Source organism: Schistosoma mansoni, assembly GCF_000237925.1.
Source record: "Schistosoma mansoni, WGS project CABG00000000 data, supercontig 0125, strain Puerto Rico, whole genome shotgun sequence".
Classification (NCBI taxonomy): domain Eukaryota; kingdom Metazoa; phylum Platyhelminthes; class Trematoda; order Strigeidida; family Schistosomatidae; genus Schistosoma; species Schistosoma mansoni.
Genome location: NW_017386034.1, coordinates 251,064 through 264,282, shown reverse-complemented (window position 1 = coordinate 264,282; position 13,219 = coordinate 251,064). Strand labels below are relative to the sequence as shown.

Genomic DNA, 13,219 nt, shown 5'->3' with positions numbered 1-13,219 from the left:
CAAATACTGTGAAACTATTCGCTCTAATTTGGACGAAAGCTCTTATATACTAATTCTTACAATTTATTACATGGAAGATTGAGATATAACTAATTTTCTTTTCTTTTTCATTATGAATCATGAAAAATTTCACAATATAAAAAGAAATATGAAATAATTCGGTTAAATTGTTATCGAATTTTATTGTAGACTTTTCTAAAACAATTATTCCCTTTGATAAATTTCGATAGTGTAATAAGAAGACGAAGATTATCAGAACTATGTGATATATTAGCGCAATACATTTCTAACAATCTGATCACACATATACTTGTTAAGAACATTTATATATAAAAATTAAAGGTCAAGTAGACTGGAAATGGGGGGGTAAGAGGAGACAAGGATAATAATTTTAATAAAACAATTTGAAACCTAATCCCTCTGGATTATAAGCTAATATTACCAGGTTAGGTTCAAGGAGGGAACAAACTGTTTTTGAATACACAAAGAGGGTTTGAATTTTCGTATGGCTAAGGCTTCAATAGGCCTTAGTATACGTCCTTTTACACTTTTTTATTTTTTTACTTAACATTAAAATTGCGAAGAGGAAAAAAATATCAACTGAGTTAATACTAGTATACCTAGTTGTTGACATTATACTGTTCAGCTTAAATAAATGATTTGATTTTTTAGAAAAAAAGGACTAAGTTCATATTGATCTTTTATAATTACTGACATTTTGATATAAACATGTGGATTTGATGTAGGAATTCATACTTTTACTGAATTATTCACTATTATTTATATACATATTTATCATAATCTTTGAGGGTATTGAATTTTATTTATAACTATGACAAAATGTAAGAGATAAGTTCAATTAGTAAAATATTAAATTATATTTAATAAACATATAACTTGATTGATAAACAAAAAGCGTCAAAATTGTACAGACTATTACGTAACAGTAGCAACAGTGAAAAGTAGCAAAACAATTTTCGTTAAGATATAGGCTTTGAATAAACTATTTGACTTAACGTCAGAGTAATATCAGCTCGTAGGGGATAGCAAAATCAAGTAACAATTGTCATTTATTTCACTGTAGTTCGGCATTCCTCATCAGTGAACAGTTACGACAAAGTCGGAGTCGACAACACAGGATATGAAGATATAATGGAACAACATTGACTGGGAGAGAGAAATGAAAATGCGGAGAGATTTGCTTATCTATGTGCATTTAATAAATTGGTTATAGGCGGCACGATATTCCTTACAAACGCATACACAAAGCTACATGGACCTCGCCGGACCACACCACAGAGAACCAGGAGAGGAGCTGATATAGCTTCAGGTCACCACCATCTGGTTGTGGCCAAGATGAAACTGAAGCTAGTGAAGCATTGGACAACTGGGAGAGCAGCATGACAAATGTTCAATACAGACTTCCTTCGAGATACTAACAAACTCAACTAATTCAAGATAACTATCAACAACAGGTTCCAAGATCTACAGGATCTACTGAAAGAACAAGAAACTACGATGGAGGACAACTGGGAAGGAATCAAAGAGGCACTAACTTCAACGTGTCAGGAGGTTCTGGATCGCAAGAAACATCATCATAAGGAATGGATATCTGTGGTAACCCTATACAAGATTGAAGAAAGGAAGAACAAGAAGATAGCAATTAACAACAGTCGAACACGAGTAGAGAAAGTTAAGACATAAACTGAATACACAGAAGGAAACAAGTAAGTAAAGAAGAGCATTAGAGCCGACAAGCAGAAATACATGAGAGGACTAGCAACGACGGCGGAAAAAGCTGCAAGACAATGGAATATGAAACAACTATATGACACGACGAAGAAACTGGTAGGGAGATACGGAAAACCGGAGAGACCAGTCAAGGAAAAAGGAGGAAAGACAATCACGGGGATTGAAGAACAAAGGAAAAAATGGGCAGAATGCTGCGAGGAACTGCTGAATAGAACAGCTCCATTGAATCTACTGGACATCGAAGAACCACACACAAACCTTCCTACAGATATCAATCCACCAACAATCGGAGAAATTGAGATGGCAATCAAACAGATCCAATATGGAAAAGCAGCAGGACCTGACAATATACCAGCTGAAGCACTGAAGTCAAACATTGAAGTAACATAAAACATGCTTCACCCTCTATTCAAGAAGATTTGGGAGGAGGAACAAGTGACACTGACAGACTGGAAAGAAGGATACCTCATCAAGATACCAAAGAAAAGAGATCTGAGCAAATTCGACAATTACAGAGATATCACACTACTGTCAGTACCAGGAAACATTTTCAACAGAGTGTTACTGAACCGGATGAAAGACGCAGTAGACGCCTCGGCTTTGAGATCAACAGGCTGAATTCCGTAAGGATTGGTCGTGCACAGACCGAATCGCAACACTACGGATCATCGTTGAACAACCAGTTTATTGGAACTCGTCACTATACATAAACTTCATTGACTATGAGAAGGCGTTTGACAGTGTGGACAGGAGAATATTATGGAAACTTCTTCAACACTATGGAGTTCGCCAGAAGGTTGTAAGCACTATCCAGAACTCATAGGACGAACTACAATGCAAAGTGGTGAATGGAGGACAGCTGACAGATGCATTTTCAGTAAGGACTGGAGTCAGACAAGGCTGTCTACTCTCCCCCTTCCTCTTTCTTCTGCTGATTGATTGGGTTATGAAGACTTCGATGTCTGAGAGGAAGCACGGAATACAATGGACATCTCAGAGTCAATTAGATGATTTAGACTTCGTAGATGACCTAACCATCCTATCCCATACACATGAACAAATATAGAAGAAGACAGCAAATTTAGCAGCAGCCTCTGCATCAATAGGCCTCAATATACAAAAAGGAAAAAGCAAGATACACCACGGAGAACACCGACTCAGTCACACTTGATGGCGAAACTCTGGAAGATGTGGAAAAATTCACGTACCTGGGAATCATCATTGATGAACAAGGAGGATCTGATGCAGACGTGAAGGAGAGGATTGGCAAAGCAAGGGCAGCATTTCTACAATTGAAGAACATATGGAACTCAAAACAACTATCAGCTAACTTCACAGTGAGAATCTTCAATACGAACGTCAAGACAGTCCTACTGTACGGAGCTGAAACATGGAGAACTACTACATCAATCGTCAAAAAGGTACAAGTGTTTATAAACAGTCGTCTACGCAAAATACTCAACATTCACTGACAGGATACTATCAGCAACAGCCTACTGTGGGAGAAGACAAACCAGCTTCTATCTGAACAGGAAATTAGGAAACGACGTTGGAAGTGGATAGGACATACATTAGGGAAATCACCAATGTGCATTACAAGGCAAGCCCCAACTTGGAATCCAGAAGGGAAGCGGAAAAGTGGAGGGCCAAAGAACACATTACATCGGGAAATAGAAGCAGATATGAAAAGAATGAATAACAACTGGAAGGAACTTGAAAGGATTGCCCTGGACAGAGTTGGATGGAGAATGCTGATGAGCGGCCTGTGCTCCTCCATGAGGGGTGACAGGCGTAAGTAAGTATGTTGAATTTACAAAACAATCTAAGTCTGTTAAACAAAATATCTAAGCTGTCTTACCAAGAAAATAAAACGAATGGGCCAAAAATGTCATTTTGAATGATGTTATTTTTAGTCAGAGTGAAGAAAATACTCCTGAGACTATAGTGTTATGTTTGGTAAATGGTTTCCTTAGAATTAGTGGTTGATCTAGTACATAACCTTTAGACCTTAAATACTTTAATCCATTCAATACAGTAATATCATGAAGAATAGTTCTAAGGCATCTAGAAGGTTACGCGTAACCCAGGTGTGTACAAAATTTATTCTTTTGTTTTGAAACTTGCTGAATTGGCTTATTGGTTCCAGGTTATAAGAAGGACGTTTATAAAGCAGTAGTCATCATAGGCTTTTATTCTGATAAGCTCATTTTTAGTCTTATGACTACATAATCGAGTTTAATGAATTGAATACCTATCATTTTTAGAGGAGGAAATTATTGTGACTTAGAAAATGAGGACAGAGAATCATTTACCAACTCCCTTGTCCCGGAGATTTACTCACTACTGATAACTTCAGTACCCAAGTTTGTATGGAGTACTCTACTGACTGAACTACCTTTATCTTCAGGTTTATGGAACAACTTAATAAAACTACTCTCTGTCGATTTTGATTACACGGTCTCCATTTTTGTGAAAGCAGAACTGATTTGATCATCCCATCCTAATTGGCAGACTAATTTTATAAAGATACTGATCTTATCTCGGATCCTAATACGAGTGTAAATGATCTTTAATGATAAAAAGGAAGTGTAAATGACTCTTACTTTTACTTAAATCACTCAACGAGATTGTGCAACAACCAAGAAAGTTAACGACATTGCTCCAAAAGTCAACAATTTATTTTTTAGATTACTACCTTCTGCTGGGTACGATATCATACTGAATAAGGCAGTTATTTTTATCGATAGAATGCCTGGCGCTCTGCTCAATAGGTATTATTCATGATTAAAACGAATTTCATTGAGTTGATATTTAACGAAAACTTTATAAACCAGTCATTGTTATCATGTGGACGAAGCGGTTGACTAAGATAACTGTCAGGCGGATATATTTGTAGTCGTTTGCCTGATCATAAAGACAGATTATTCATATAATTATATGGTTAACTTTATTTCTTTAGTTTTGATACAATATTTAAAGTTTTCTAGTGTAAAAAGAACATTAAACAGTAAATTAAACAACTCGTACACTACTGGATGTAGTATTAATAGATATCCATGAATATATATACACAAATAGAATTTGTATTACAAATGATATTACCAGATAATTCCACGAGGATGTATTGCAGAAATAAAAAAAATTCAGAATTGAATTTTCATACCAAAAACACCGAAGGATATTTCTCTTGAAATTAATGTAACGATATTTTCACCTTAGTATTACTAAAGTAATAATCTACGAACATTTAGTCTTCAGCAGACAGAAAATCAAATAAAGTGTAAAATGTTTTTCAGTTGAATTATAAATGTCAATTTGAAGTATTTCAGTAGTAATTTTAAGTTTTGTTGTCTTATATAATTTGCTATCAATCAAATTTAATGACTAGTTTGCTTGATGAACATTCAGTTACGAAAAATCTGTATATACTGAAAAAACTATGACCTTTCATTTCAAAGAATAGAACAATGAAATTTACTGTTTTTATACATCATGAAAGAATCAATAGTGATGGCAATGATGAGAAATTTCATGAAAATAGAATAAAACAAAATGAATTGTTCTTGTTAATTTATAATTGATAATATATCAGTAAGTCGGTTATTGTAGACTTAGAAAGTTGGTGCATAATAAGGATAGTTGATGTGCAAAACAGTCATCCTGAAGTACAACTGATTAGAGATTACTGTCAGCATAGAGAGGCTTGTGGAAATTGTGAAATTCTCATGGTTTAAACCACCAATTAATATCAGACTCGACTCAAGTTTTGTGTACAGTTATTAGATAGGTCGCTCATTTACATGTTATTATTGAATGTTTATGATGTCTATCAAAGGACCTATTTTGACGACCAAGTTTGGAACTTAAGATAAGATTAGTTGTTGAAGATGTAGAATATATGTGTGTATAACTACATAATCCTCCACTTAAGTAACTATTGATGAATTGCGCAAGAGGTTGTTGAGTAACCCAGTAGTTTATATGTTTTTAGTGTAAGAATAAATACAAACTTATTGGATGGAAGTTATGTAAATCATAGAATCATATATTTAAAATAATTTTGTAGAAACCTAGATTTCTAAACATAAACATAGTGTTTTAAAAGCGGTCAGAGGAAGGAGATTTTTTATTTTGTTGAGAAATCCAACCGTATTCAACTTTCTTACTCGCATTACACAATGGGTTGTAGATAAGGCTTGGAAAACTCTGAAACAAGGTCAAATTTAAAGGTAAGTATTTCACTTATTAATTATCCTGAGGAAGTTTAGAGAAAGTCAGGAGGGTAAAAGTCTACTCCAAAAACAACAAAGTAATTTATTCGAGCCAACTATTATACAATTCCGTAGTGAACTCCAGAAGTGAGGATTTTTGACATTATCTTAAAAAATTCTCGAAGTTGCCGATAAAAATTCAAGTTTGATAATCCTTACCATAGGAAGTGTTATACTGCTTAAATCTATGGAAACATTTTGGGTTATACAAGAAGTTTTAGAGCAAGAAACTTGTAAGTGGAGGTGATACGCATCGGATTTATTTGTACTTGTTCAGATACTGGCTCCTTAAAAAAGTCACGAAAATAGTAAATCTTCAGAAGATATTAAACAAAACTACTTTGTTACAATTTTAACTGCAATAATCCTAAACAAAGTTGTTTTCCCATCCCCAATATGTCAGTTAGTTAGTGAACATTATTCATGTGTTGATTTGAGTGGTTAACCACTAAAATCCTCAATTCATAACTATCCCGAATCATCAAAAAGGGAATCATGCTTGAATAGACTAAAAATATTCTTGTGAATTCACAGGATTGATACAGTTTTTGTTAATTTGAAGTTGACGTCACGAGCGTTTTTGTTCATTATGGCAAAAACTGCTATATTTCTACACAAGTAAAGTAACGGCGAAAGTGAAGACGATAAGTTTCATTTGTTAGAGGGTACAATTTAATAAACAAAGCCAGTATAATCGGGTTAAAGCGAAACGTGTATGGTGTCGGATATCCCAGACTCATCATAAACTCATGGCTAGAAAAATGTGAGGACTCGTTTCGACTTTGTCGTAAGCCTACGTTGACTGACAACTCACTTACATAGACCTTCTTTTAATTATTTGCGTATTGACAGATACACCTTTAGAAAGATCTTCGTACAATGATTACTAGATGTCGAATTGATTTACGGTGATCTGTAGTGTCGATAGGGTTTTATAGTTTAGAGGTAGCTATATATGTTTTAAAAAATGCCAGCTCGTTTTTAAAGGAGATTCTAAGTGGACACTTATTCACTGATAAATGTCCACTTTTATCCATGACTTATCAGAAAACAATCATGATATTTGCTTCCTCGTACGATATTAGTTGATAATTTATAATTTCATTAAGTGAGTTGTAAACTTAAGCTCATACAATTGACACATGTGATATAACTAGTGAGCGTTATACTGAGCATATAGCAAAATTTGTGTTTTATCCAGTAACTTTCCGTGTAGATAATTGCTAATTTATTAGTTTTGGAAAGTACACGATCGAAATCCCAAAAACAACTTTTTATCAGGGAGTAGTCAGCAAAAATGCACTCATATAAATGAAACGCAAGACAAATGCTACGGGATCATCAGGTACATACAACTGATACATGTAATTGTAGAAGATTTTGGATAGCTTTAAGATATTCATTAAGTAAAATAACACAAAAAACCACGAAGTGAGACAACCTTAAATGAGAGAGAAATGGTCAAATATTTTTTCTATTTTGTGATTGAAATGTCAGTTGATATTAATTCATCATTATTTCTAAATAGTCTGCGAAAAATGATTTTGATGAACTTATGGAGTAGAAATACAACGGATATATTCTTTTTCCCAAAAACATTATGACTTTTAAAGTATTATGAATCGTGAGAATTGTTATCAAAATTAAAATGATTAAATAGATTAACAAATGTGTATGTAGCACATTTTAGGCTCTTGTGAATGGTAGAGACTTATAGTTACAGAGTAAAAATGTCAGTCTTTCACAAAAAATCAATTTATAAAGCTGTTAGCAGCTTTTATACATAATTTAGACAATTTGGAGTTATCGTTCGGCTTTTTGTTGGCATCACCTTTTTAAAATCATTTGTAGCACCATTTAAATAATGATACAGAATTACCAAACAAAAACATTCACTTTTTATATTACTGCTTTTTAATAAAGGGTTCCGATATCACACTTGCGGTCTCAGGAGTCCTATCATAATTTCGTGGGAAAAACTCACTAAAATCTAATCTGCTGACAACCTACTAAAAGCCCTTTTGCACAAACATAACTCAGGTAACAAATATTCAAAAAATCTGTTAAATAAATACCATCAACTGGAAGGATATTTGTATATGTTTTTTCATTGCCAGTCTTTAGAATGCCTTCACGATGGTACCAAAATACAGATACTCGGACTATTTAGTGAATATAAAGCATGAAGAGACTAAAACATCGGTTTCTATTTAAACTGTAACACTGAAATCCGAAACTTAGGGTGGGGATATAAAAGACGTATTTTTAAGTTTAAGTTTTGCACTGTTGTTGTTGTGAGGAGTATTTTTTGCTTGACAAAATTGATTGTAAAATACGATAACTAAATGTCGAAAATAAAGGCTGGAGTAAACGCGAGGTGTTTCATATATGTTAGATTTTTTGGTAGTAGGTATATCTTATTACTGATTATTGTTTATTGATAAGATCAGTGACGTTTAGCCAAAGGCATACATTCGCAGGTTTTGTCAACTAGTACTTAGTTCACTACTCATCATTTAGTAAGATATGGGCAAGATACTAAATATCAGAGTGTAATCGAAATGCTTCAAACGCTTTGCTACCCATAAATTAAAACCCGGGGTTCATGCCAATTCGACTGTCGTACGTCAATGCTTTCTTTTTGGCAACAATATGATTTTCACCAAAACACTTCACAAACCAGATGTATATGAATAGTTAACCAATGTTTAAACACAGAGACAATAGAGAGGACGAACAATAAAATTAGGTTGCTAAATCCCCCTATTAAAAACTAACAGAACTAAACTATAAGAGCTAGCAAAACAAATAAATCAAGCAAAACAGTATGACAATGAAAAATAACGAGGAAACTAGTGGACACCGAACTAGAGAGATCTAAAGATCTAAAACTCGGAATCAGCTGTTACACTTGAAAAATACTAGTTAATTTACAGACAAGATTGAAGACATGAGTTAACAACTAACGAAAATATGTAAATATGAACAACTGGTTACTGTATCATTTAATTACGAAGGGAAAACAAACTGAGATTAACTCTGAATTGAGATGAGTGGTAAGATAAGGTCAAGCAATCGTATTGTGGGAGTAGAACTAAAATGTGGTTACCAAGGGAAATAAAGTCAATTCTACATTCCTTTTGTATAAAAGTGTACGGGTTCCTTGTTTAAAGTATCTAACCGCATTGAAATATGCTTATAACTGTAATGACGTCATGCTGTTTATGGCTGACAATAAGTCAGGAAATTAACTTGTCTCCTTTTAGAATGACAGCGCTATTATTCTATTAATATTTGACAAAGGACCATTTTGCATGGAATTTGGGGTTTTTAAAAGTATTCTCTTATGATTTTGTAAAATTTATTTACTCAGATTGCTTTCAAGAAGTCAGTGTGAAACACTTCAAAATCCAGTATGATTATTCCTTCTAAGCAGGTATAACACAATATTTGTGAATATAAATACTGGCAGAGTGATGGAAATAACGTCAAATTCATTTTGGATTTCTTCCGAACAACTTTTTAAGATAATGTGAAATATGTGAAATGAAGCTATATTTCTAGACCTAAGTTAGTCGGCAGAAATTCGGGAAGAGGCAGATACAAAAGTATATTCAGCCTCGTTTGGCGTGAGAAAAAATCGTGCGACAAGTGATAAACTGGTATAATAAACCAGTATATTTCTGTTAAAGAAAACTTGATGAAACGAACTCAAATTTTTTACGATGCGTTTCGTGGATGTAACTCTGAAGCCGTTTTTAACGTTTCGATGGCAAATTAAAAAAAAACACCAGAAATTGTAACTCTGTAGCTTTCTCGTATTCTATCGTGTGATTTAGGGCTGGGACTGACCAGTTTACAAATAGACGGATTCGTTCGTATAATAAAAAATATTCACAAAAATATTTACTGGAAATAAACGTACTTCTTCTGACCTGCCGCGACGCAAATTTACCTCAGGACTTCTCGAAGCGTCTCCATTTGAGTTGAGTCCGCTAAAGTATAAAATCATTTTTAACTGTAACCTACAGAGCTGAGATTTTTTGATTATATATCGAGTCAACCAGTAGTTTAGCGTCGTCTTTCGTTTCGCAACTAAAGACGTGAACTTCAGATTCTTTAATCCCGAGCTCTGCATTATACTGTGAGCACCGAAAAAGTATGAGATAGCCATACTGGAAGTCTTCTGAACGTTTGAAAATTGCTGCTTGGTCACTTATGGAAGACCATTCAAAAAACTCCACGACCTCCTTGAATGTATGTTAGCACGACTTTTATATATTTACCTCCGAGGATCTTAGTTCAATTAAAATTCCTTTCTTATCTAATCTGACTTTACATGGTGTCTCATCAATACGACCTCCTCCGTGTAATAAGTTTATATGATGAACAACACTAGAAGGTGTAAGTTTTTCTTCTCCTTCAATGAAGCTTGCAATGTGATGCGCTTTGAAGGCGAGCTCTTCTCTATCATTGATAAAAATGTAACAAGTGATTTATAGATTTCTTTACTTATTAAAATCCCTGTTCCTCATCTCCTTAACAAATCAATTTGCCTCACCCCTCGGACTAAACAATTAGGCTAATAAAACGCAACCACGATAATCATTCAATTTTGCCTAGTAAAAGCAAAACTTTAGAAATGCTTTCTATTCCCGGCAAATTCGGCCTGTTAAGATATGATGGGACATTTTCATTGGTTTGAGTGATGGTAAAATCGATGGTTTGTACTGCATTCGGTAACCATTTTGTCACAATAACTTTAAGTTCTGAGGGGAAGGCTTGACAGTATTTCATATCCGAGCTCGTTGACATATAATGTGAAGGTTATAATCAAGTAACATCACATCTTCCTAGATCCAAAAGGCTATATGTTTACTACGAGCGTATATACAACGATTGATTGCCTTACATCCACTTACTTATGTTGCGGTATAGTTCCAGGTGTTTCAGTTTCAGTTTGGAAGGGACAGGAGGCTTGGTGGCCTGTGTTAGTCCTGGCAATAATGTTCCAACTTTCTTTTGAAAGAGTCGACGGATGAAGCCCCAACCACGTGCTGAGGTAATGAATTCCACTCGTTGATAATTCGGTGGGAAAGTCGATAGTCAGGTGACAAGTAATTCGTTCTGGGCTTGTGAACATTTTTGGAGTGTCCTCGTAAGTTTTCTCTTTTGGAAGACAAGAAAAATGAGGGCATATCAGGTGCAAATTCATCACTAAGCAATTTGAAAACTGTAATCAAATCGCCTCTGGTTCTTCGATATGACAGCGGGAATAGGTTTAGCTTGGCCAGTCTAGTATCATACGGAAGCTTCGCTGTTCCTGGAATCAGTTTAGTTGCTGTTCTCTGAACGCTTTCCAAGAGCTCCCTGTCTTTTTTCAGGCAGGGGCTAGCTGCCTGTATGCAGTACTCAATTTTAGGACGCAAGAACACTGTATACAAAGTCAGAAACGTTTTAGCATTGAGATGACTAAAAACCCTACGTATGGACCACAAAGTTCTAAGACCTTTGGCGGATCTTGCACGGCAGTGTGCAGTAGTCTTTAAGTCTTGGCTAACGATAACTCCTAAGTCATTGTGTGTCTGGACAATAGGTAGCTCAGTCTTATTCATCGTGTATGTATCTGTACCTTAATGATCAATATGCATCACAATACACTTGGATATATTTATCGGCAATCCTCAGGTTTGGGACCATTCAGATAATTTCTCCAGGCCATTTCGGAGTTCTAAGATATCACCCTTACTTTGTTTCGCTCCCCATATCTTGGCATAGTCAGCATATAGCAAGACCGATGACAATGGTAGAGGAGGAAGGTCATTTGCTCACAAGAGGAATAACACTGACCCCAAAACTGTACCCTAGGGGACTCCACGAAGCATTGTTTCCCAGCTAGACAACTTGGAGTTCACCCGTACTCTTTGTTGGCGCCCAACTAGGAAGCCTTTTATCCACATCAATAGACTGTCTCCAATCCCGACATTCCTTACCTTATATAACAGCCGGTTGTGCGGAACTTCGTCGAAAGCTTTGCTGAAGTCGATGTAGGCTACGTCTACAGGTAACTTTTGGTCCTTAAGAGCGCACCAGCTTTCACAAGCGACTAATAAGTTAGTGAGACAAGAGTAACCTGTTCTAAAACCATGCTGCTTCTCCGAGGGGATCCGGTTTTCATCGAGGTACTTAAACAGATCCTTCCGAATAATCTTTTTTAAGATTTTAACAACCACACTAGTTAGGCTAATGGGTCGGTAATTCTCAGGCTTATGTTTTGTACCTGTTTTGAAGACTGGACTTACTATGGCGTTCTTCCAGTCTTTCGGTAAAAGACCCTGGGTTACGGATAGATTAAAGAATATACTTAAAGGGTTCGCAACAAAGTTAGCTAATTCACTTAGTAACCCAGGATGCAGTTCATCGGGTCCAGTGGCTTTGCCTATGTCAAGCTTATTGAGCAGACCAAAGACATCGAGTTCTTTAATGGTCACACTGTCTAGTGTTTGTGTGGGGGATTTTCATGGACAGGTGGGAAGAGTGTTTCTGTGGTATATACATTACTAAAGTATTTTGAGAATACTTGGCCTTCGCCAAAGTCGTCCTCCACTAATGATGAGGTAGTACTGTCTCCCCATAGTGAAGGGACACTTCTTTTTTTGTCCTTTGGTTTATATACGAGTACAAGCGTTTAGGGCATTCTATGGATTCCTTAACAATTTTCTCTTCCTAAAGCTTTACAGACTTACGGAGGGTCGAGACACAGGTATTCCGAGCTTTTTGATACTGATGTTTTGCCTCATCAGTCCCTAGTAACCTAAATCTATCCAAGATTTTCCTTCTCTTGCGGAGAAGGATGCGAACCTCTTTACTGAATCATGGTGGGGGAGTTTCTCGGCCCCCAAGGTGTAGTCCAAGGGATGTGGGGGGCGGTAACTTTTAAGTATATGTTTCAAAATACGTCCAAAGCCGTTTCGATTGAGGACTCTGGGTCTATTGTCCAATTCGTTGACGATGCTGAGTGCATGATGTCTTGTATGTTTGCTTCCCAGACGTCAGGTCTTGATTGAACTGACGCGTGCTCGTGATCGACAGTTATATGGAAGTGATTTTTAGCGGTAGGTAGTTAAGCAACTGAACTGCATTGGTTATGATCAATCAGGTAATTGTTTTCGGGTCTGTATATATCACAATCTGAT

General features: G+C 35.7%; 1 protein-coding gene across 1 annotated transcript in view; it reads right to left on the bottom strand.

Moving 5' to 3' along the window:
- Positions 1-10,571, bottom strand: part of Smp_139520 (eps8-related protein) — a 46,990-nt gene extending 36,419 nt beyond the window's left edge. The window contains 4 exon segments of the mRNA XM_018790345.1: positions 9,949-10,018; positions 10,053-10,273; positions 10,310-10,490; positions 10,536-10,571. Coding sequence (XP_018646353.1) covers positions 9,949-10,018; positions 10,053-10,273; positions 10,310-10,490; positions 10,536-10,558 — 495 coding nt within the window. The 5' untranslated portion in view covers positions 10,559-10,571.
- Between the last annotated feature and the right edge of the window lie 2,648 nt (positions 10,572-13,219).